This window comes from Bufo bufo, chromosome 1 (genome assembly GCF_905171765.1).
Source record: "Bufo bufo chromosome 1, aBufBuf1.1, whole genome shotgun sequence".
Classification (NCBI taxonomy): domain Eukaryota; kingdom Metazoa; phylum Chordata; class Amphibia; order Anura; family Bufonidae; genus Bufo; species Bufo bufo.
Genome location: NC_053389.1, coordinates 185,377,719 through 185,402,405, shown reverse-complemented (window position 1 = coordinate 185,402,405; position 24,687 = coordinate 185,377,719). Strand labels below are relative to the sequence as shown.

Sequence of the window (24,687 nt, the reverse complement as noted above, 5' to 3'; positions counted from 1 at the left end):
ATTGTGAACCACCCAGAGAGGGTTTGTAAAGTTATTAAAGCACAAGCATCCAAGGAAGGCAGCAGGCGAGTGGCAATTACCCACTCCCGACTCTGGGAGGTAGTGACGATAAATAACAAGAGGCCCTGTTATTGGAATGAGTACACTTTTCAATAACGAGGATCTATTGGAAGGCAAGTCTGGTGCCAGCATCCAACTTGCTCCCGGCCTCCACAACGTTCACCCAATGTGCCGTCATGGAGAGGATTGTGTTGACCAGACTATTGGCTACTGAGACTGGACTTGTAGGTGAGGGCCTGCTGCCGCTTTGTTGACTCTAGATAACTTCTAGGCGATCGCACGTCCCCGTGACGGCGATGATCCATTTGGATGTCTCCCCTATCAATTTTGGAGCAATTTTTCAACAAGGACCTTCTGATATAGCACCATGTTGCTTGTCCTCTCCACCAGAGGAATGATAGATGAGAAGTTCTCTTTGTAGCGGGGGTCGAGAAGGGTGAATAACCAGTAATCCGTGTTGTCTAAAATGCGTATAAAGTACGGGTCGTGGGAAAGGAAGTCTAACATGAAGTCATCCATGTGTGCCAGAGTACCAACAGGCAAGACTTCGCTGTCGTCATCAGAAGGTGAGCTGACCCTGTAAAAGATTGTAGGTGAGGGCCTTCAGGTGAGATGACCCTGTAAAACATTATATGCGAGGGCCTGCAGGTAAGATGACCCTGTAAAACATTATATGCGAGGGCCTGCAGGTGAGCTGACCCTGTAAAACATTATATGCGAGGGTTTGCAGGTGAGCTGAACCTGTAAAACATTATATGCGAGGGCCTGCAGGTGAGCTGACCCTGTAAAACATTATATGCAAGGGCCTGCAGATGAGCTGACCCTGTAAAAAATTATATGCGAGGGCATATATGAGAGGGCATTATATGCGACCAATAAGCATGTTGATATGATGGAAGAGGAGGAGGAGGAGGAGAAAAGGAAGATTTTAACCATATACCCTTTTTTGTGGTGGAAATGGTGCATGGGAATACAGTGTATTGAGTACATTAAACAACACATTTAAAGTGGCTTTGTTCATCCGCTTTCCTTTGGTGGAGTCGAGAAGTCTGGGGCAATCCAGGCCTTGTTTAATTTTATAAGAGTCAACCTGTCAGCATTTTCAGTTGACAGGCAGATACGCCTATCTGTTATAATGCCACCAGCAGCACTAAATACCCACTCAGACAAAACGTGTCACGGAAGGTATACAGCAAACTAAAAGACACAAAAGGAAGATCCGACTGACTGGATCCAAAACTAAGGAACCAAAGGGATAGCCCTGCAACAGACATGGATCTCTCCCTAACTGCTCAGCCTATGCAAAATTCTCAATGGTAGAAGATCGCATATCCTCGTACCTCGACTGTATAACCCCTGAACACCCTATAATAGTGAGGGGACACGACCACCGGCTCCCTACACTTGATACGGAGGGAGTCAGGGTCACCTGGGATCCAACAACCAGGAAAATACAAATGAATGAACAAAACTTATCTGTAGAAGACTCAGTAGTAGCATCCAGCATGCATACACTCCAGGAAGTTGTATAAACCGCAAAGTGATGCAGTATGGGAAGGGATTTAAAGGGATGCAATCAGTGCAACTACATGACAGCTGAGAGAGGCTAACGAGATGAGGAAACTAAAGCAAAACAAAAGAAACCTCAAGTGGGAGGTTCTGAAGAACGTCTGTCAGAGCTTCTCAGATGTCTGGTGGTGACAAAACGCTGGCGGCGGGGCAGGCCAGCACCTCCAAGGTGTAGAGCGCCAGTTCGTGCCACATGTCCAGCTTGGACACCCAGTAGTTGTAAGGCACTGAGGGATCAGTGAGGATGCTGACACGGTCTGCTACGTACTCCTTCACCATCTTCCAACACTTTTCCCTGCTTGTGATACTAGGCCGCGCATCAGGGTGAGGGTGCTAGGGTGCTGGCGGGGTGTCATGAAACTGTCTCAGGCCTTGGAGAGTGTTGCCCTGCCTCTGTTGGAACTGCTGTGTGTTCCCCTTGTCTCCCCTCCTTGGTTGCCTAAGGAAGTACGGACTCTGCCGCCAGCGTTGTCAGATGGAAATTTTTGGAGCAATTTTTCAACAAGTACCTTCTGGTATTGCACCGTTTTGCTCGTCCTCTCCACCTGAGGAATGAGAGATGAGAAGTTCTCTTTGTAGCAGGGGTCGAGAAGGGTGAACACCCAGTAATCCGTGTTGTCTGAAATGCGTATAACGCGCGGGGGTTGCAGGAAAGGCAGCCTAACATGAAGTCAGCCATGTGTGCCAGTATACCAACAGGCAAGACTTCGCTATCGTCATCAGGAGGATCACTCTCAATCTCAAAACTTTTGGCCACGACTATAGGTTGAGTGGCGAGAGCCACAGCTCAATCTGGTCTCTTATCCCCTGCCACAGCTCTGCGGTGGTGTGCTGTTTGTCCCCTAAATATCTGTAAAAAATAAACCAAGGCAACTGGACTTACTGTAGATTTCTTGAAAACGTTTCACTCGTTCTTCCAACGAGCTTTCTCAATTCTGAGTGACTGTACAAGAATTCTCTGGGAATAAATATGAAACTTAATCAACATCTGGTAATTATACCCAGCATGGGTTCAGAGGTCATTATACCCAGCATGTTTGTCCCCTAAGCATATCAGCTTCAGCACGGCCTGTCGACGCTTTCCCACTGCAGTGCTACACTACTTCCAGCTACCGACTGATGGCTGACTGGTGCTGCACACGGATAATTCGGAGGTGGAAGTGAAGGAGGCAGCGGAGGAGGAGAAGTGGGGGTTGAAGCCACTAACGTAGGTGCTGGCGTAAACCCTGATGGAATTAGGGCCCGCAATCCTCGGCGTCGGTAGCACCTGTGCCATCCCAGGGTACGACTCGCTCCCGGCCTCCACAATGTTCACCCAGTGTGCCGTCAGTGAAATGTAGCATCCCTGGCCAAATGCACTTGTCCATGTGTCTGTGGTTAAGTGGACCTTCCCAGTAACTGTGTTGGTCAGGTCACGTGTGACATTTCGGGACACATGTTGGTGTAAGGCGGGCATGGCACACCTTGAAAAATAGTGGCTGCTCGGGAAAGAGTACCGCGGGAAGGCCGCCAACATCAGGCTGCGGAAGGCCTCAGTGTCCATAAGCCTAAATGGCAACATTTCCAGGGCCAGTCATTTTGAAAAGTGCGCATTTAGTGCTATGGCCTGTGGGTGGGTGGCTGGGTATTTGCACTTGCGTTCAAATGCCTGGAGTAATGACATTTGGATGCTGCGCTGGGACAGGGAAGTGGATGTGGTCGCTGATGGTGCTTGCAAAGGTCCAGGTGCAGGGCAGGAGGCATTCTTGCCTGCGCCTTCGACAGGCGATTGGCCAGCACATACCATAGGGGAAGAGGAGGCAGTGGTGTGACCCGCAGACACAGATTGTGGACCCAGGCGTTTGTCCCACTTATTACGGTGCTTGGATGCCATGTGGCGGATCATGCTAGTGGTGGTGAGGTTGCTAGTGTTCACGCCCTGGCTCATTTTGGTGTGGCACAGGTAGTAAACTACTATTCTTTTGTCATCCGCACTTTCCTCAAAAAAGCGCCATACTGTGGAACACCTACCCCTTGGCAAGGGAGATTTACACAAGGGGGTGCTCCGTGGAACAGTTGCAGGCCTATTTGGTGTGGCCTGCCTTCTCCCTTTTGCCACCCCACTGCCTCTTCCACGCTGTTGTGGTGCTGCAGATCCTTCCCCCTCGGTACTGCTGTCCTCGCTCGGCTTTCCACCTTCCCAGGTTGGGTCAGTAACCTCATCGTCCAGCACCTCCTCCTCCTCCACTTCCTCACTCTGATCATCCTCTTGATTTGTTGACCTAACCACAACCTCAGTGATTGACAACTGTTTCATCCTCTTCATCAACCTCATGAGATAGTAATTGAGGTTGACTCATTGACAACTGTGTCTCATCATCATCCACCTCATTTAACACTAATTGCCGTTCTCCACCGTCATGTTCTTGTGACTGTGGATGCTCAAGAGGTTGGGAATCAGTGCACAAGATCTAATGTCCCTCTTCAAGCGTGCTTGGCGAGAGGGCCAAATCAAGTAATAGCGATGAAAAGAGCTCCTCTGAATTTCCGAGTGTGGGATAAGTTGTTTGGCCAGACTCTCCATCGTGGGAGGAAGGAGGATCAGGGAGAGGATTCTGTTGACCAGACTCTTGGCTACTGAGACTGGACTTGATGGAAGACAGGGTGGTGCTTAACCGACTGGAAGCATTATCTGCTGCAATCCAACCGACCACCTGGTCGCACTGGTCTGACTTCAAGAGTTTTGTCCTGCGACGCCCTGCAAACTGGGACATGAAGCTACAGTAGGTATCATGGATGATTGTTTTTCTTGTGCTCTGGCAGCAGGCACAGTTTCAACGCACCCAGGGCCACGGCCTCTGCGTGAACCATCAGCATCACGGCCACTTCCCCGTCCCTTAGTGCTCTCCTTCTTCATATTAAATGCTATATGCATGTTTGACACACAAGATGTGGCACAGATGTCACAGTTCACAGCAAGCACAGTATATTGAAAAAGTATGTAAAAGTATGGAAAAAGGAAAATAGATTTTACTTATATTTCTCCAATCTCTGGCCCTGACACACAGAAGGTATTGGACATATGTCACAAGTCACTGCTGACACCCTCTATAGAAAAAGTATTGAAAATGCTGGGGGAAAAACAAAGGTACTGTAACTATAAAATACTGCCAGCCTGCCACCACAGACAATAGTCGTTAAAAGGACTTTTGGGTCTTTGAAACTTTTTTCTACTAAATAGATTGCGATTACACTCCCTACACTCTCTGTCCCTTCCAAAGCGCAGCTATCCCGACATAGCGAGGATCAAGCCGAACAGCAGTTTGGCCGAGCATGCTCGCTCAACACTAATGCTAACAGTGCCAAAGTGGACATATGGTAAACATTTATTCAAAGGTATTTTGTGAACTATTACTATCTATCTTAAAAGTTAAAAGATTTTGTTTAGAAATGAAAACAAAATATCTACTGAAATGCATCACTGGCATAAAGTACAATGTGTCATGAGAAAACATTCTCAGAATGGCTTGGATAAGTAAAAGCGTTCCAAACTTAATACCATATAAATTGACACGTCAGATTTGAAAAATGGGTCTTCATTCTTAAGGCCAAAATAGGCTAAAGGTAATCTGTCATGCCAAATTTGGACCATAATCTACAGTAATACTTGAGTAGTACTGCAGACAAGGAGTCCAGATCACAATTTTTTTTATTTTCCTACTAACCCCGTTCCCCCACTGTCAGCACTCAAAGTTGTGTTGAAATACATTATCAGGACTGCTGTGCATGCACAGTCCTCTCCATTATGTTAGCATGGCACAGCAGTTCGGACTGGGTATTTCAGTGCAGCTTTGATAACTGACAGCAGGGTAATGGGGGGCAGTAGGAAAATAAAAAAATTGTGATCTGGACTCCTTATCTGCAGTACTACGCATGTATTACCGTAGATAACAGTCCAAAATCTGGGTGACAGATTCCCTTTAAAGATTATCTGGTGGCAATGGTAAACTCACCTGGTATCCCTACACCACCTATATACTACTGATCCTCCACTCTGGAATCACAGGGGCCTGACTAGTGTTAACAAATATCTATCCATCCATCCATCAAGTATCTATCATTTATCTACATCAATGAACCATCATTTTAAAACTAATGACTGGTGAATTGAATTATATTGATCTTCTGGTGACAATGCACCCATCAAGATTGGCAATATGTTAGGTAGCATGGTGTGCCCGTCTAGAATCTGTTGCCAACATCTTGATGCCAGACACCACAGGACAACTACAAAGTCCTTCTGAAGTCCATGCCTTGATGGGTCAGAGCTATTTTGGCAGCACAGTATTAGCCAGGTGATTGTCATTATAAGGTCTGTCCTGTCTCCCTCCCTTCCGCTCTTCTCTGTAAAAAGATCATACTACTTTTTGTTTGCTCATTCTATTAAGAAGAACAGTTAGTTTTATAATATATCTTTATTATTTGTAGTACCGCCTATTGAAAGGTTGCCAGCCAACTGCAACATACTGCTTCTGAACATAGGAAAGATGGTTGAAAACTCTGGTAAGAAGACAGACTATGATGGTACATGATATAAATAATACAGGAGTAGACCTGAACACGTGGACACACAAAGTAGAACCCTTTACCCCACAGGCTATTGTTTGTGGTGCGCAAGCGAAGAACATGGGAAAAGATTCACAAACATTATACAAACTTGTGTAGGGGTGGCATAAGTAATAGCACCCACTGGGTTTAGGGGAGCCTGAGGGAACCTGGGTATTCATGCTCTAAGTTTGTCTGAGAACATTGTGAACATTGAAAACATTTGGAACTTAGCCTCAAAGTCTGTGATGAGCCATAGTGTAGATACGCTTACATGTCTGCTTACTGACTCTGTAGTTATCTGTACTCAATGCCATGCTTCTTTCCTCAGATACTGATATCAGAGCATCCCCATTGCTGTGCAGTGGCTGCTCTGCCACCTGCTCGAAGCTCAATCATGTAGATGATACCAAGGTATGTGACAGAAGAAAAACACAAAAATAGCCAAATATATATAATGAAATAATAATTTGTGAAAACTACAAAAGGGACTGTGGCTAAGAGAAGTTGTAGAATGCGAAAGCAAATTGATATACTCCATATTTTGACATGTGATACTGGCATCGGTTTACAGCAGGAGGTGAGGTGGTATATAGAAGACAAATGGCATTGTTGGCCAATTTATCATGCTGCGTGTATCATTTTATGCATTATACAAAATGTAGTGATAATTGTGGTCTTGTAAATTAATGCAAACTGCGACAGGATAAATCTCCCCTATATGTACGAAGTGTAAAATTGTGACCCCCTCACGCACCTTCCTCCAAATAGCACCGTATTCAGGTTCTTTAACCCACTTGCCCCTTATCAAATGATGTAGATCACATGAGCATGACTAAAATGTCAGCTGCCAAGATAAACTATTTATATAGTAAGAAAATGTAAGGGGAAGTTATATATTTGCAGTCCTGCACCCTCTGACAACTTTCACCTTCCAGCACTTTATTATTTCTTTCATGTATTTATTGGTTTCCTTTCAGACATGGACTTGTGTTTTCTGTGCTGCTACAAACCACTTGTCCGATGATAGCATATTCAAGAGTAGAGAAGAAGGAGATGAACTCTACGCTGCAGACTCCCAGTCTGGGAATGAATATTCATTTGTTGACCAAACCATGATCATATTTTGCATTGATATATCAGGAAGCATGAGTGTGACCACAGAGGTGAGGAGTCAGTGTTATTTTACTTTTACAGCCTATTGCAATCGACAGACAGCTTGCTTACTGCTGTACCTTTTCCTCCTTGGGTTGTCAGGTTTCATCAAAACAAGTCTGTGTATCATGTACCGGCAGTATATTGTACTGCAAACAAATTAAATACATTTCCAAGAGTGCCTCTAAACATATTTTATTTCAAATTCTATTGCAGGTAACACAAGACCAGAGCAATGATTATAATATAATGTACAAAACAAGAATGGAGGTAAACCATAATATAATATATATATATTTTATGTATTTTAAGAGAAGTGCCGCCTCTGGTACTTGTTTAAAGAATATAAGGGGTCATTTATCAAACTGGTGTAAAGTGGAACTGGCTTAGTTGCCCATATCAACCAATCAGATTCTACCTTTCATTTTGTACAGCTCCTTTGGAAAATGAAAGGTGGAATCTGATTGGTTGCTATGGGCAACTAAGCCAGTTCTACTTTACACCAGTTTGACAAATGACCCCCATATTGTCTAATTATATAACTAACTAAAGCTAGAAAAAGAAGATAATAAAACAAACAAGGTGCAAAAATAATCTGAGAGAGGAAAAGGTTTAAAAAAATGTATTAGGCTTGAAATGTAATATTTAAAGATTACATGATAAATTTCTATAAGTTGATGAATACCTCATACAAAAAATATAGTAAAAATCTGTTTGATGTACAGTTTGTCCAGAAGACAAGATTCACTGCGGGTGGAAAAACAAAGTTTCAATCCCCAGGCTTCTAATGACCAGGCTTCTTCACTGTAAGAATGGTGAAGCTTGGAATAGTCACCTCAGGGGCTGATTTCTGCAGTAGAAGTTGATCTCTTCTAGAAAGCCTTGTAATAAAGAAATATCAACACTTATATAAATGTATTATAATCCTTGTATAAACATAGATCTAGTCTGATCACCACTTGGTGTCAGGAAGGACTTTTTACCCTTTTAGAGAAGATTGACTCTTGCATTATGGGGTAGTCTTCTACTTGATCAATAGAGGTAAACAAAGTTTTAAAGTTTACTCTCCCCCTCCCTTCCTCACATCCTTCTTCTGGGTGAACATTGTGGAAGTCCACCAGAGATAGGTAGATTTAGTAACCCTTGTGGTTGCTAGCTCACCGAAACTACACACCCTGCACTATTCTCTAATTAAGCAACGTGTGTCAATTTACTGCAGTGGTGTTGGCCTGGTGATAGCTACCATTGGTGCTAGATAAGTTTGGAGGATACTCAAAATTTTTGGTGCTATGTGAACTTCTCTAATATATTAATGCATGAAAGAGGTTGGCTTATCGTAGACATTGATTTCATATTGCTAGGATGTGCCATTAATATCAGATAGGATCAAGTCCCACAGCTCAGAGTCGGACCTATCTCTAGAATGAGGCCCCCGAAGTGAAGGACAGCACACTGCGCATGTGCGACATGCTCTCCATTCACTGCAATGGGAACTCCAAAAATAGTTGAGCAAGTGCGCTTGACTATTTTTGGAACTCCTATAGCAGTGAATGGAGAGTGTATCATACGTACAAATAACCGAGCCAGCATTCGCCTATTTTCAGAACTCCCATGGCAGTGATTGGATTGTGTTAATGCATGTGCGGTGTGCTCTCCTTTACTTCAGGGGGCTGTTCTGGAAATGAGAAAGAGAACCAGAAGTGGGACCTGTACCTATCTGAAATTAATGGCATATCCTAGCGATATGCCATCATTGCCTGAGAGCTGCTTTAAGTTGCTTACCACTCTATTTGCTTTCAGGCTGTCAAATCTGCATTGGATCAAACTCTGGATTTTCTGCATAAGCAGAATTCTAAAAAGAGAGTAGCACTGGTAACCTTCAGTGACCAGGTAAGAATACTGTATCTAAACTAGATTCCTAGATTGTGGTCATACAATATGGATTATTACATGAGCATTAGGCTCAAGTATACAGGGTGGGCCATTTATATGGATACACCTTAATAAAATGGGAATGGTTGGTGATATTAACTTCCTGTTTGTGGCACATTAGTATATGTGAGGGGGGAAACTTTTCAAGATGGGTGGTGACCATGGCGGCCATTTTGAAGTCGGCCATTTTGAATCCAACTTTTGTTTTTTCAATAAGAAGAGGGTCATTTAACACATCAAACTTATTGGGAATTTCACAAGAAAAACAATGGTGTGCTTGGTTTTAACGTAACTTTATTCTTTCATGAGTTATTTACAAGTTTCTGACCACTTACAAAATGTGTTCAATGTGCTGCCCATTGTGTTGGATTGTCAATGCAACCCTTTTCTCCCACTCTTCACACACTGATAGCAACACCGCAGGAGAAATGCTAGCACAGGCTTCCAGTATCCGTAGTTTCAGGTGCTGCACATCTCGTATCATCTGAAGGCAATCGTCTATGCTGTGAAGATACGAAATGTGCAGCACCTGAAACTACGGATACTGGAAGCCTGTGCTAGCATTTCTCCTGCGGTGTTGCTATCAGTGTGTGAAGAGTGGGAGAAGAGGGTTGCATTGACAATCCAACACAATGGGCAGCACATTGAACACATTTTATAAGTGGTCAGAAACTTGTAAATAACTCATGAAAGAATAAAGTTACATTAAAACCAAGCACACCATTGCTTTTCTTGTGAAATTCCCAATAAGTTTGATGTGTCACATGACCCTCTTCCTATTGAAAAAACAAAAGTTGGATTCAAAATGTCCGACTTCAAAATGGCCACCATGGTCACCACCCATCTTGAAAAGTTTCCCCCCTCACATATACTAATGTGCCACAAACAGGAAGTTAATATCACCAACCATTCCCATTTTATTAAGGTGTATCCATATAAATGGCCCACCCTGTAGTAATGAGTATACTCTGTGAAGTAATAGAACAATGCAGTGTATATAGTCCAGTACATGAAAAGTGGTGCCAGTACATCAGATTCTGAACTAGCCTTCTTCACAAGTGCATGTCATGGCTGGCTTCCATGTTGGCTGCCCAATTTATGTGGTGCATGCTGACCTGGGGATGATGAAAGTATCTTGCAGACTCTGCTGATATGGACTGTTCTCCAAATGGATCAGGAGGTTGCCGCTGCACTCACATTGGATGCACTCTATTTCTGCATCCTGTTGATATGCCTGAAATTGGAATACCTCTTTAACTCTTCATCAGATGTTTCCTGGTTAAAATCCATCCGTCTTTTCCATTACTATTCCCATTACAAATTGAAAATCACCTTTTGAATGGATTTTCCTTGACCTTATACCTGTTTGTTCCTGTGGATGACTCCTTATGTTCATGTTCTATTGATTTGTATAAAGGTGAAGATATATGGTGATGGCACTATACAGCCACTGGTGCTGCATGGAGCTGAACTGTTAGATCCAGATCATTTGAAAGCACAAGGTGAAGACCAACCCATGCCAGACCCACTAGTAAATAATCTGCATGCCCTGAAAGAAATAATTCAATGGTAAAGTACACTCTTCTCCTTGTTTTGCCCTGTTATGACTTGTAGTACAGTCTGGTCTGGTATTTATTTTTCTTTGCCAAGCTTTGCTAATATTACTTAAAGGGGCTTTCCAGGAGTTTTACACTGATGACCTATTCTCTGGATAGGTTATCAGTATCTGATCGGTGGAGGTCCGACACCTGGGACCCCTGCTGATCAGCTATTTGAGAAGGCAGCCTCGCTCACAGTAGAGTTGCGGCCTGCTCCAGCTTTTCCTAGTTTATCTGATGTCACTTTATCGGTCACATGGCCTAGGCGCAGCTCAGCCCCATTTAAGTGAGTGCGACTGAGCTGCAATACCAAGCACAGCTGCTATACAATGTACAGCGCTGTGCTTGGTGAGCAGAGAGAAGGCCGCTGGGCTACTGAAGTGCCGCTGTCTTCTCAAACTGCTGATCGTCAGGGGTCCCAGGTGTCGGACCCGCACCGATTAGATACTAATAGGTCATCAGTAAATAAAAACTCTGGGAAAATTCCTTTAAAAGAACTGAATTCACAAACTATTTTTTTTTCTATTACAGCCTGAAAGAAAAAGGAGCTACAGCACTGGGACCTGCAGCTCTGGTTTCAATAGCAATGGCTTCCAAGAGTCCAGGATCGAAGGCAAGTGAGTTGTAGTTTGAAAACCATAGGTTACCATGAATGAACCCCATGGGTCTAGCTATAGGGGGTGCAGACATATCAGACACACCCGGACCCAGGCAATTGAGAGTGTTCAAAGGTTATTCTGTCCAATAACAGAATATAAATAGCATAAGGTAAGTGAAGGTGCCATGTTATCAATTTTGCATTGAAGTCTAGGAGTTTCAAGTTACACCTGGTTGAAACCGAAATTATAATATCTGGATGAACCCTAGTTACTGATTTGGATGATGGTAACATTAGCCAAACTAAACTTTGTTGTTGCTTCTGCCATCCAGCTCAATAAGCTTCAACTGGATGAGGCAGTTCTCTTGGCAATGCTGATGCAAAGTGCTGAATGAGCTCCTGTCATACAGTGCCTTCCAATTCATTGAGGCGGCCATGCTGGTGCGCTCACCATTCACCGCTATGCGACCTCTGAAATCAGCCGAGCGTGCCATCAATGTCTGAGGTGGGCCAACTTGGTAACAGGAGTCGTCCCAGAAGATTGGAAATTAGCAAATGTTGTGCCCATTCACAAGAAAGGTAGTAGGGAGGAATCGGGCAACTATAGGCCACTAAGCCTGACATCAATAGTGGGGAAATTAATGGAAACCATACTTAAAGGGAACCTGTCACCGGGATTTTGTGTATAGAGCTGAGGACATGAGTTGCTAGATGGCCGCTAGCACATCCGCAATATCCAGTCCCCATAACTCTCTGTGCTTTTATTGTGTAAAAAAACACAATTTGATACATATGCAAATTAACCCGAGATGAGACCTGTCCCTGAGATGAGTCAGGGACAGGACTCGTCTCAGGTTCATTTGCATATGTATCAAATCTTTTTTTGACACAATAAAAAGCACACATAGCTATGGGGACTGGTTATTGCGGATGTGCTAGCGGCAATCTAGCAACTCATGTCCTCAGCTCTATACACAAAATACCCTTGACAGGTTCCCTTTAAGGAGAGGATTGTGGAACATCTAAAATCCCATGGATTGAAAGATGAAAAATAGCATGAGTTTACTTCAGGGAGATCATGTCAAAGTAATCTTATTGATTTATTTGATTGGGTGACCAAAATAATAGATGGCGGAGGTGCAGTAGACATCACTTATCTAGACTTTAGTAAGGCTTTTGATACTGTCCCACATAGAAGGCTTATCAATAAATTGCAGTCTTTGTGCTTGGACTCCCATATTGTTAAATGGATTAGGCAATGGCTGAGGGACAGGCAACAGAGGGTTGTAGTCAATGGAGTATATTCAGACCAAGGTCTTGTTACCAGTGGGGTACCTCAGGGATCTGTTCTGGGACCCATATTGTTTAATATCTTTATCAGCGAAATTGCAGAAGGCCTCGATGGTAAGGTGTGTCTTTTTGCTGATGACACAAAAATTTGTAACAGGGTTGATGTTCCTGGAGGGATACACCAAATGGAAAAGGATTTAGGAAAACTAGAGGAATGGTCAAAAATCGGGCAACTAAAAATTAATGTTGATAAGTGCAAGATAATGCACCTGCGACGTAAAAACCCAAGAGCAGAATATAAAATCAGTGATACAGTCCTAACCTCAGTATCTGAGGAAAGGGATTTAGGGGTCATTATTTCAGAAGACTTAAAGGTAGGCAGACAATGTCATAGAGCAGCAGGAAATGCTAGCAGAATGCTTGGGTGTATAGGGAGAGGCATTACCAGTAGAAAGAGGGAAGTGCTCATGCCGCTCTACAGAGCACTAGTGAGACCTCATTTGGAGTATTGTCCTCAGTACTGGAGACCATATCTCCAGAAGGATATTGATACTTTGGAGAGAGTTCAGAGAAGAGCTACTAAGGCTACTTTCACACTAGCGTTCGGGGCTCCGCTTGTGAGTTCCGTTTGAAGGCTCTCACAAGCGGCCCCGAACGGATCCGTACTGCCCCAATGCATTCTGAGTGGATGCGGATCCGCTCAGAATGCATCAGTTTGGCACCGTTTGGCCTCCGCTCCGCTCAGCAGGCGGACACCCGAACGCAGCTTGCAGCGTTTTCGTGTCCGCCTGGCCGTGCGGAGCCAAACGGATCCGTCCAGACTTACAATGCAAGTCAATGGGGACGGATCCGTTTGACATTGACACAATATGGTGCAATTTCAAACGGATCCGTCCCCCATTGACTTTCAATGTAAAGTCAGGATTATACCATCAGATCGGAGTTTTCTCCAATCCGATGGTATATTTTAACTTGAAGCGTCCCCATCACCATGGGAACGCCTCTATGTTAGAATATACCATCGGATTTGAGTTACATCGTGAAACTCAAATCCGACAGTATATTCTAACACAGAGGCGTTCCCATGGTGATGGGGACGCATCAAGTTAGAATATACTGAGAACTGTGTACATGACTGCCCCCTGCTGCCTGGCAGGTGCTGCCAGGCAGCAGGGGGCAGACCCCCCCCCCTCCTGTATTTAACTTATTGGTGGCCAGTGCGGGCCCCCCCTCCCTCCCCAGTATTAATTGTAAGCAGTGCGGCCCCCCTCCCTCTATATTCATCGGTGGCCAGTGTGGATATTAAATATGACCAGTGCGGTCTCCCCCTCCCTCCCTCCCCAGTATTAAATATGAGCAGTGCGGTCTCCCCCTCCCTCCCTCCCCAGTATTAAATATGAGCAGTGCGGCCTCCCCCTCCCTCTATTCATTGGTGGCCAGTGCGGATTCAAAGTATTGTGATCAGTGCGGCCTCTCCTCTCGACCCCCCCCCCCCCATCATTGGTGGCAGCGGAGAGTACCGATCGGAGTCCCAGTTTAAATCGCTGGGGCTCCGATCGGTTACCATGGCAGCCAAGACGCTATTGCAGTCTTGGCTGCCATGGTTACTTAGCAACAAATAGCAACATTATACTTACCTGAAGAGCTGCGATCTATGTGACCGGCCGGGAGCTCCTCCTACTGGTAAGTGACAGGTCTATAGGCAATGCGCCGCACAGACCTGTCACTTTACCAGTAGGAGGAGCTCCCGGCCGGTCACATAGATCGCAGCTCTTCAGGTAAGTATAATGATTCTATTTGTTGCTAAGTAACCATGGCAGCCAAGACTGCAATAGCGTCTTGGCTGCCATGGTAACCGATCGGAGCCCCAGCGATTTAAACTGGGACTCCGATCGGTACTCTCCGCTGCCACCAATGATGGGGGGGGGGGGGAGAGGAGAGGCCGCACTGATCACAATACTTTGAATCCGCACTGGCCACCAATGAATAGAGGGAGGGGGAGGCCGCACTGCTCATATTTAATACTGGGGAGGGAGGGAGGGGGAGACCGCACTGCTCATATTTAATACTGGGGAGGGAGGGAGAGGGAGACCGCACTGGTCATATTTAATATCCGCACTGGCCACCGATGAATATAGAGGGAGGGGGGCCGCACTGGTTACAATTAATACTGGGGAGGGAGGGGGGGCCCGCACTGGCCACCAATAAGTTAAATACAGGAGGAGGGGGGGTCTGCCCCCTGCTGCCTGGCAGCATCTGCCAGGCAGCAGGGGGCAGTCATGTACACAGTTCTCAGTATATTCTAACTTGAAGCGTCCCCATCACCATGGGAATGCTTCTGTGTTTAGAATATACTGTCGGATCTGAGTTTTCCGAAGTGAAAAATCAGATCTGAAATAAACAGTTATGCAAACGGATCCGTTCTGAACGGATGCAAGCGTTTGCATTATAGGAGCGGATCCGTCTGATGAAACATCAGACGGACCCGCTCCGAACGCTAGTGTGAAAGTAGCCTAAACTGGTACATGGATTGCAGGATAAAACTTACCAGGAAAGATTAAAGGACCTTAACATGTATAGCTTGGAAGAAAGACGAGACAGAGGGGATATGATAGAAACTTTTAAATACATAAAGGGAATCAACAAGGTAAAAGAGGAGAGAATATTTAAAAGAAGAAAAACTGCTACAAGAGGACATAGTTTTAAATCAGAGGGGCAAAGGTTTAAAAGTAATATCAGGAAGTATTACTTTACTGAGAGAGTAGTGGATGCATGGAATAGCCTTCCTGCAGAAGTGGTAGCTGCAAATACAGTGGAGGAGTTTAAGCATGCATGGGATAGGCATAAGGCCATCCTTCATATAAGATAGGGCCAGGGGCTATTCATAGTATTTAGTATATTGGGCACACTAGATGGGCCAAATGGTTCTTATCTGCCGACACATTCTATGTTTCTATGTTTCCATGTTAACCCCTTTAAAGCCCCAAGAAGTGTAGTTTGAAGACTGTAAAAGTCTATTGCTCTAGGAACATCATGTATTTGTAAATGCCTCTATAACAAGGCTCTCAGACTCTAATCATTATAATTGCTACCAATAAACAAATAAAATTAGCACTACCAGTTTATTCCACTAGTTGGCACTGTATGCTTGTGCACACAAATGGGAATTGTGCTGTGACAGTTGTAACCAGGGGCGAAACTACCATAGCGGTAGACCATGCAACTGCTATGGGGCCCAGGGCAAGAGGAGGCCCAGTTGGGATAATCTCCTCTTCTACTGGGGGTGAAAACTTGGTCAGGACTCTACCTTCCAAAGAAACAACTTTTAGCAAATGAGACAGTGGAAAAATGGCCCAAGGGACATTGAAAAAGGTTTAAGCGGAAACCCTTCTGTTCTGTTTGGAGGGCCTGGTTTAATCCCTGCTATGGGGCCCTTACTTACTCTATGTACACCACTGGTTGTAACATGACATAAAAAAAATTATTATTATGTCAGGGATGGTGATTAATAGTAAAAAAAAAAGTGTAATAGCATTGTCTTACAGTCCTACCAACTGTTAAAGCAGCAAACAATTTTCCTGTTAAGTGGGGGGCACACTCACCTCGGCATCTGGATTGCTATAAAAGCCCTGGCCAATTGTGTACTAACACGTGATTCATATTTTGTTTAGGTGATTATCTGCACAGATGGCAGAGCTAACACTGACCTAGGCAACCTGGAGGATATTTCAGAGGAGTATGTCTACCAGTCCTCCAAGTTTTACTATAGTAATTTGGGAGACTTGGCTCTTCAGCACAGGTTTGATTTATGTATTTGTTAGAAAAAAATATTTGCGGTCATTTATTAAAAACGGTGCTTTAGACGTCGGTCTTAATACCCCTGCACCGACCTTGACATATCTTAGGCGCATCCACACCCAGCGCCTAACAGCCTTAAATCTACCCCAGCTCCCATGCTGGCATAGATTTAGATAATTTTCTACTCCAAAAACTGTCATAGAAAATGATAAATGAGACGGGCCTGCCGGCCCACCCTCACTACCCCCCGTTTTTAGAACTGGTGTACATGTCTTGGAAGGGGAAGAAGTCGCAGATCCCAATTTGCGACCGAATCTGGGACAGATATATGCCACAAATTGGCATAAATCTAATCATAGATGACCTCTGTTATCTCTACCCTGCACCTCACAACTGTGCGCCCATCCCTCTTTTTATGTTCCTGTAGCTGATTTTACTGATGTGTGATCCGCAGACTCTTATCTGGTCATAGACAAATGCAGGATAAATGCAGTCAGAGGGCCAGATCCCCGGGTCTTGAACAAATTCTTTTGTATGGTATATCACCCAGACCATTTTATGTTATGTTTGCTATTAATGTGTATGGCTAAAAAATCTTGCAGATTCATGATTGATAAGGTCCACTGACCATGCTCATGTCTGTCCCCAATGATGTCTGAATAGAGACTACTCATAGAGAAATAGTGGCTCCTGCACCAAAATCCAAACAAGGAGTTCACCTTGACAATACCCTCAGGATTAGCCCAAGGGAAATCTGTTGAGTAGGCACAAATGGGGTCACATACTCTGCGTTGCAATGCTGCACCATTAAAATGGAAAGTCTCCTACATCTACTGAGCAGTTGAAGCTGAATGTCCTAAAGACTGAAATGATATGTGTATTATAAATCAATGTCAACTGGGTGACTACAGCAGTGACCATCATTAAAATAAAGATGCTAACTAAAATTCAGGACACCTAATAGTGAAGTAATGTCAACCTACTTGTAAACGAGGCCAAAGAATCTTCAAATAATTTCAATGTTATCTAGTTTTAAAATTAGTTTTAGATGTCCAGAGTTCACAGTGCATATGTGAACCCAGCCTAACTTGGTTTAAACACCAAAAAAATCTCACTGACAATCATTTGAGTTGAGATAGCAAGCATAGATGCTTTGAGACTGTATATAAATAGAATTTTTATCTTTCAGTGTGGTTGTTTCTGTGGTGACGATAGAAGGAACTAACTGCCGACTGCCTGAGTTAGGACAGCTTGCGGATAAAACAGGAGGCAAGGTATAATTTGGTTATTATTCAGCATTATGGTGTGTTGACCTATCATGTCACAGAGCAGTAATGAGTTCTTATTCACCACCATTAATCATTCATTGCTAAAATACCTGTATTTAGAAGCTATTTTTATGCTCTATCTCCGCTAGGTGAATATTGTGCATCCATTTAAGTTGGCTAATGAGTTTCAGTCAATCATGGAGGAAGAAATAATTGCTACTGATGTGAAATTAAAAGTTTTTCTGCCTAAAACAATGTAAGTCACCAATTTTAGTACTCAACAAAATATAGACTAAGTTTAGTCCCCATGACGGTACCACATTTCTGAACAAACTGTGCACCAAATGTAAATTAATTGGTTAATGGACACATTTCTTACAACATACGGACCAGTTATTCTATCTGTGCTACTTCAGCGTATTATTTTTTTAAAGCGATTCTCCTGGTCTCCATGGTGGTATCACATTTTTGTACAAAGTACATTTTTAAGAGGGTAATATGCAATGAATTTCTTGTAATATATACTGATCAGCCATAACATAAAAACTACACGTGAAATAAATAATATTGCTTAGCTTGTTGCAATGGCATCTGTCAAAAGGTGGTATATATTAGGCAGCAAGTGAACGGTCAGTTCTTGAAGCCGATGTGTTGGAAGCAGGAAAAATAGGCAAGTGCAAGGTTTTGAGCAAATCTGATGGGGGCAAATTGTGATGGCTAATCAACTGGGTCAGATATCCATAATGGCAGGTCTTATAGGGTGTTCCCATTATTATGTGGTTAATACCTACCAAGGAAGAAAAACCAAGGTCATGTGCATCCAAGGCTTATTACAGTGTCTGTGGCATAGCATACGGATGACACATGGAGGGCAAAAAATTGTTGTAAATGGTACTGTCACGCCTTTTTGAGTTTTGGTTTTGGTTTGAGCTGGATCCACCTTCCCTCAGGTGTACTGGGTTTGATTGTTAGTGAGGCTATTTATCCCTCCTTCCCCCAGTGGCCTGTTTGGGTTATAGTTCTTTCTTGTGAGCTCTGGATGTGTGGTGGGTTGTCTGCTCCAGCTCTGCTCAAGATAAGTACTCTCCGTTATTTCCCATTGTGTCTTTATCTAAGTCTCTAGGGAGACACTTACTTCCTCTGGGTTTTGAAGAAGCAGGTTGCCTCTTCCCTTTTCCCTATTGCTTAGGGTTTGCCCAGGGTGTATAGGCACGAGGGCATGTGCATATCCACCCACCATTAGGGTATGCACATGGGCACAGCAGTTTAGGGAAAACTTTTAGGGATCGCTAGGAGGTGACGCTTTTCTCCCTAATCATTTGTTCTGTTTGTTTTCCTGTGTTTGGCTATTTCCCCGCTTACCTACCTATCGTGACATTATAACCTGCCTAAAAACTGTCATTTCCCTGCTGTTTGCGAAATGGAGGCCATGGATGCTTTGCTTGATCGCATACAGGGATTATCGCTGGAGGATGCTGATCTCCGCAGTTCTGCTGCACGGTGTCAGAATGCTCTGGCGTCTGGTGCCGTTGGAGGAAATTCGGTCTGCTTACAGCCTAAAGTCGCTCTCCCTGATAGGTTCTCAGGGGGTGGTTATGACTTTATTTGGTTCAGGGAGTCTTGCAGGTTGTATTTTCATCTGCGGCTGATTTCATCTGGTGACGAGGATCAAAGAGTGGGGATCATTATATCTCTGCTAAAAGGGGACGCACAGTCTTGGGCTTTTTGTCTGCCGACCGGTTCACCATCTTTCCGGTCGGTGGATGAATTTTTTAGAGCCTTGGGCTTGATTTATGATGACTCAGACCAGGTCTCTATGGCTGAATCTAAGTTGCGCAGTTTGTTACAGGGATAACGTACTGCGGAGTCGTATTGTGCAGAATTTAGAAGATGGGCAACTGACTTGGGGTGAAATGATCCTGCACTCCGGAGTCAGTTTTGTCAGGCGCTATCTGAAAGGTTGAAAGATGCCCTTGCTTTTCATGAGTATTCCGATTCATTGGAGACGGCCATGTCTTTGGCAGTACGGCTTGATAGACGTCTTAGAGAGAGGTATAAGATTCCTCTCGAGCGGGGGGGGGGGGGGGGCCCGTCTGCAAATGGATCCGTCCCACCTTTTCCCCGGGGTAATATGACATTTGAATCTGGGGCAGGAGAGGAGCCTATGCAGTTGGGCCAGGTTTCCTTTCGCTCAGGTGATAGGGATTTTAGGAAGCTGAATAAGCTATGTTACTCTGGAAAAGAAGGTCATTTTGTTTGTGCGTGTTCTTTTGTAAAACCTCAAAACGGTAATGAAAAACTAAGGAGGTATTCACATAAAGAGAAAAAAAACCTCCCCTGACTCTTGGTAGTGTGAATGGGGAGTCTGAGCAAGCAAATATGCATTCCCCCTGCAATACCTGTTTCCTCCTGCCTGCCATAGTGGCGCTAGACTCTGGACATTTTGATTTTGAGGTATTTGTTGACAGTGGTGCGGGGGTAAACCTTATTGATTTTCAGTTCCTTTAAAATCTTGGTTTTGGAACTAGCACATTAGATGAAGAGATACCAGTGTTTGCTATTGATTCCTCCCCTCTCTCACAAAAGAGTCTTACTCATATCGTTCATGACATTCAGTTAAGGGTGGGTGATTTACATGTTGAGTCCATTTCTTGTTTTGTTATGAAGGGCATGCCTGCTCCGATGGTTCTCGGTTTACCATGGTTGATAAAGCATACCCTACTATTGACTGGCAAACAAGACAAATCAGTAGCTGGAGTGAATTTTGTACGGACAACTGTCTTTGTGCTTCTATCTCAGGGGTGTCAACTACGGTCCTACCTCAGTTTCTCTCTGATTTTGCGGATGTATTCATGGAGGGTGGAGCTCAGGAGTTGCCCCCCCCATCGAGAATATGATTGCCCGGTCAATCTCATCCCTGGAGCTAAACTGCCAAAATTTTGCCTATACAACCTTTCCCAACCCGAAAGAGAAGCTATGCGGAAGTATATTGCCGAGAGTTTGACAAAGGGACATATTAGGCCGTCTAAGTCCCCTGTGGCCGCCGGCTTCTTTTTAGTAAAAAAGAAAGACGGATCACTTATACCGTGTTTAGATTTCCGGGAATTGAATCTCATTAGGGTCCGTGATCCGTATCCCCTTCCTTTGATTTCTGATCTATTTGATCAAATTGTCAGAGCCAAGGTGTTCTCCAAATTGGATTTAAGAGGAGCTTATATTCTGATCAGAATCAAGGAAGGAGATGAGTGGAAAACGGCCTTTAATACACCCGAAGGTCATTTCGAGAATCTTGTCATGCCCTTTGGTTTAACTAATGCGCCAGCGGTCTTTCAGCGATTTATCAATTATATTTTCCATCATTTAGTGGGAAGGTTCAATGTTATTTACCTTGATGACATACTAATTTACTCACCCGATTTGGAGACCCATCAGAATCATGTGAGACAGGTGTTGTCGATCCTTCAGGAGAATAAATTGTATGCAAAATTGGAAAAATGTGTATTTGCTGTCCAGGGGCTACCGTTTTTGGGATACCTGCTTTCTGACTCTGGTTTTCGTATGGACCCTGAAAAGGTCCGGGCGGAACTGGAATGGGACCGGCCTGAGAATCAGAAAGCTCTGATGCGTTTTTGGGTTTTACCAATTACTACAGAAAATTTATCTTGAATTATTCCACTATTGTAAAACCTTTGACAGATATGACTAAGAAAGGTGCCGACTTCTCTGTCTGGTTGGATGAGGCATTACAGGCCTTTTCTGCTATTAAGAAAGGTTTTGCGTCTGCTCCCATTCTGATGCAACCTGATGTGTCTCAGCCGTTCATCGTGGAGGTTGATGCATCAGAAGTGGGGGTCGGAGCAGTTCTGTCGCAGGGTCCATCCCATAGCAAATGGCGTCCATGTGCTTTTTTCTCCAAGAAACTCTCGGCCGCTGAAAGAAATTATGATGTAGGAGATAGAGAATTACTGGCCATTAAATTGGCCTTTGAGGAATGGCGTCATTGGTTGGAAGGGGCTACTTATCCTATTACGGTATATACTGACCACAAGAATTTGGCTTACCTGCAGTCTGCTAAGCGCCTGAATCCTGTTTTTTACTAGGTTCAATTTTGTGGTCACCTTTCGTCCTGGGGTTAAAACCGTCAAGGCAGATGCGTTGTCACGTAGTTTTCCTGGGGGGAATGATTCGGAGGTTCCCGCTCCGATTTTGGCTGATGGGGTGGTGGTTTTCGCTCTGTACCCCGAGTTGGAGATGGAGGTGTTGGGGGCCCAGGAGGAGGCTCCTGATTCTTGTCCTCCAGACAAGTTATTTGTTCCTGCTGAACTGCGATACAAGGTGTTCAAGGAACATCATGATACGGTCCTTGCGGGACATCCTGGAAGCAAATCCACGATAGATCCTATTTCCCGGGGATTCTGGTGGCCAGGGTTGCGCAAGGGTGTGGAGGGTTATGTGGCAGCTTGTGAGACCTGTGCACGTGCGAAGGTGGCTCACACTCGGCCTTCAGGATCCCTTCTTCCTTTGTCCATCCCGTCTCGTCCTTGGACGCATTTGTCCATGGACTTTATTACTGATTTACTGAGTTCCTCTGGGAAAACTTTGATTTTGGTGGTAGTGGACCGCTTCAGTAAGATGGCCCACTTTGTACCGTTACCTAGCTTGCCCAATGCCAAAACTCTCACTTAGGTTTTTATCGATATCATTGTGAAACTACATGGCATTCCCTCTGCTGTGGTGTCTGATAGGGGGACACAATTTGTTTCCAGGTTTTGGAGGGCGTTCTGCTCTCGTCTGGGAATTCAACTGTCTTTCTCTTCGGCTTTTCATCCCCAGTCGAATGGTCAGACAGAGCGCACTAACCAAAACCTGGAGACCTATTTGAGGTGTTTTGTTGCAAGAACCAGGATGACTGGTCCTCGTTCTTGTCTCTAGCCGAATTTGCCTTCAATAACCGTACTCAGGAGTCCACTGATAAGTCACAATTTTTTGGCGCATATGGTTTTCACTCACAGTTTGGTACCTTTTCTGGGACTGGATCTTCTGGGATGCCAGAAGAGGAGAGATTCTCTTCCGCCTCGTCATCTATCTGGCGGAAGATCCAAGTTAATTTGGAAAAGATGGGTGAAAGATATTAACGGATGGCTGACAGGAGACATATGACTGGTTCGGACCTGTGTGTGGGTGATTCGGTGTGGTTGTCCACTAAAAACATTAAGCTGAAGGTACCATCTTGGAAATTGGGTCCAAGATTTATTGGCCTTTACAAAATCTCTGCTATTGTCAACCCGGTGGCGTTTCGTCTGGATCTTCCGCAGACCTGGAAGATCCATAATGTGTTTAACATGTCTTTATTGAAGAAATATGTGGAACCTGTGGAACCATCTCCATTGCCACCTCCCCCTGTCCCGGTGGATGGCAATTGGAGTTTGAGATCTCTAGGATTCTCGACTCACGTGTTCTTCGGGGTTCCCTTCAGTACCTGGCGCACTGGAAGGGATACGGTCCCGAGGAAAGAATGTGGGTTCCGGCTACTGATGTTAGTACTAGCCGCCTGGTGAGGGCCTTTCACAGGGCACACCCGGATAAAGTTGGTCCAGGGTGTCCGGAGGTCACCCGTAGAAGGGTGGGGTACTGTCACGCCTTGCCCTGTTAATGTGCAGAGGTCTGTCAGACTGGATGCACATGTCTGACTTCTCTGTTTGTTTTGGTTTGAGTTTGAGCTGGATCCACCTTCCCTCAGGTGTACTGGGTTTGATTGTTAGTAAGGCTATTTATCCCTCCTTCCCCCAGTGGCCTGTGCGGGTTATAGTTCTTTCCTGTGAGCTCTGGATGTGTGGTGGATTGTCTGCTCCAGCTCTGCTCAAGATAAGTCCTCTCCGTTATTTCCCATTGTGTCTTTATCTAGGCCTCTAGGGAGACGCTTGCTTCCTCTGGGTTTTGAAGAAGCAGGTTGCCTCTTCCCTTTTCCATACTGCTTAGGGTTTGCCCAGGGTGTATAGGTTTAGGCACGAGGGCATGTGCATATCCACCATTAGGGTATGCACATGGGCACAGCAGTTTAGGGAAAACTTTTAGGGATCGCTAGGAGGTGACCCTTTTCTCCCTAGCTTTTGGGCCTAATCATTTATTTTGTTTGTTTTCCTGTGTTTGATTATTTCCCCGCTTACCTACCTATCGTGACAGGTACATGCTCAGAATTGGCTAAAGTCAGCAGCGGGTTACCACAAGGATCTGCACTACGCCCAATTCTCTTTAATTTCTTTATTAATGACCTTGTGGATGGGATTGAGAGTAAAGCGTCAAATGTTTGCCTATGACACAAAAATGTAGGATACATAAAACCTAGCTTCATTATCAAATATTAAAGAAATACCGAGATAAGCTGGCATCATGGGCAAGAACATGGTGGATACATTTTAATGTTGATAAATGCATCTGGGACATTGTAATGATATGACTGCATATCTTAAATGGAATAAAATTGGGGACAACAATTTAGGACTTTACAGAGGACCAGAAGGTTTTTATTTGTGCAGAGAAAAGGTCATTTAGACACCAGTACAGCAAAATATTCTTTACAATTCATGCAGTTAAGCTATGGAATGCCCTACCCGAATAGGTAGTAATGGCAGATACTACGTCAGGGCTAGATGCTTATCTAATAGCAAATAGCACTAAGGGTTATAATTAATCTATGAATGTCTTATCATTGAACTCGATGGATCTATGTCTTTTATCAACAAATATTGGAGACTCCTTGGTAGGATTCGAACCCAGAATCCCAAATAACAGTGCTAACCATTGGAACTCTATATTGTGCACAATATGTGCATTT

The 24,687-nt window shown here is 44.3% G+C and overlaps 1 protein-coding gene across 2 annotated transcripts in view; it reads left to right on the top strand.

Annotated features, from left to right (window-relative positions):
• LOC120986900 (circularly permutated Ras protein 1-like) overlaps positions 1 to 24,687 on the top strand; it is a 137,910-nt gene that overhangs the window by 77,705 nt on the left and 35,518 nt on the right. For both annotated transcript variants that reach the window (XM_040415584.1, XM_040415583.1), the window contains 10 exons: positions 6,097 to 6,171; positions 6,545 to 6,627; positions 7,194 to 7,379; positions 7,585 to 7,638; positions 9,169 to 9,258; positions 10,718 to 10,869; positions 11,430 to 11,511; positions 16,458 to 16,585; positions 17,774 to 17,858; positions 18,002 to 18,108. In XM_040415584.1, coding sequence (XP_040271518.1) covers positions 6,097 to 6,171; positions 6,545 to 6,627; positions 7,194 to 7,379; positions 7,585 to 7,638; positions 9,169 to 9,258; positions 10,718 to 10,869; positions 11,430 to 11,511; positions 16,458 to 16,585; positions 17,774 to 17,858; positions 18,002 to 18,108 — 1,042 coding nt within the window. The remainder of the gene's footprint in view (positions 1 to 6,096; positions 6,172 to 6,544; positions 6,628 to 7,193; positions 7,380 to 7,584; positions 7,639 to 9,168; positions 9,259 to 10,717; positions 10,870 to 11,429; positions 11,512 to 16,457; positions 16,586 to 17,773; positions 17,859 to 18,001; positions 18,109 to 24,687) is intronic.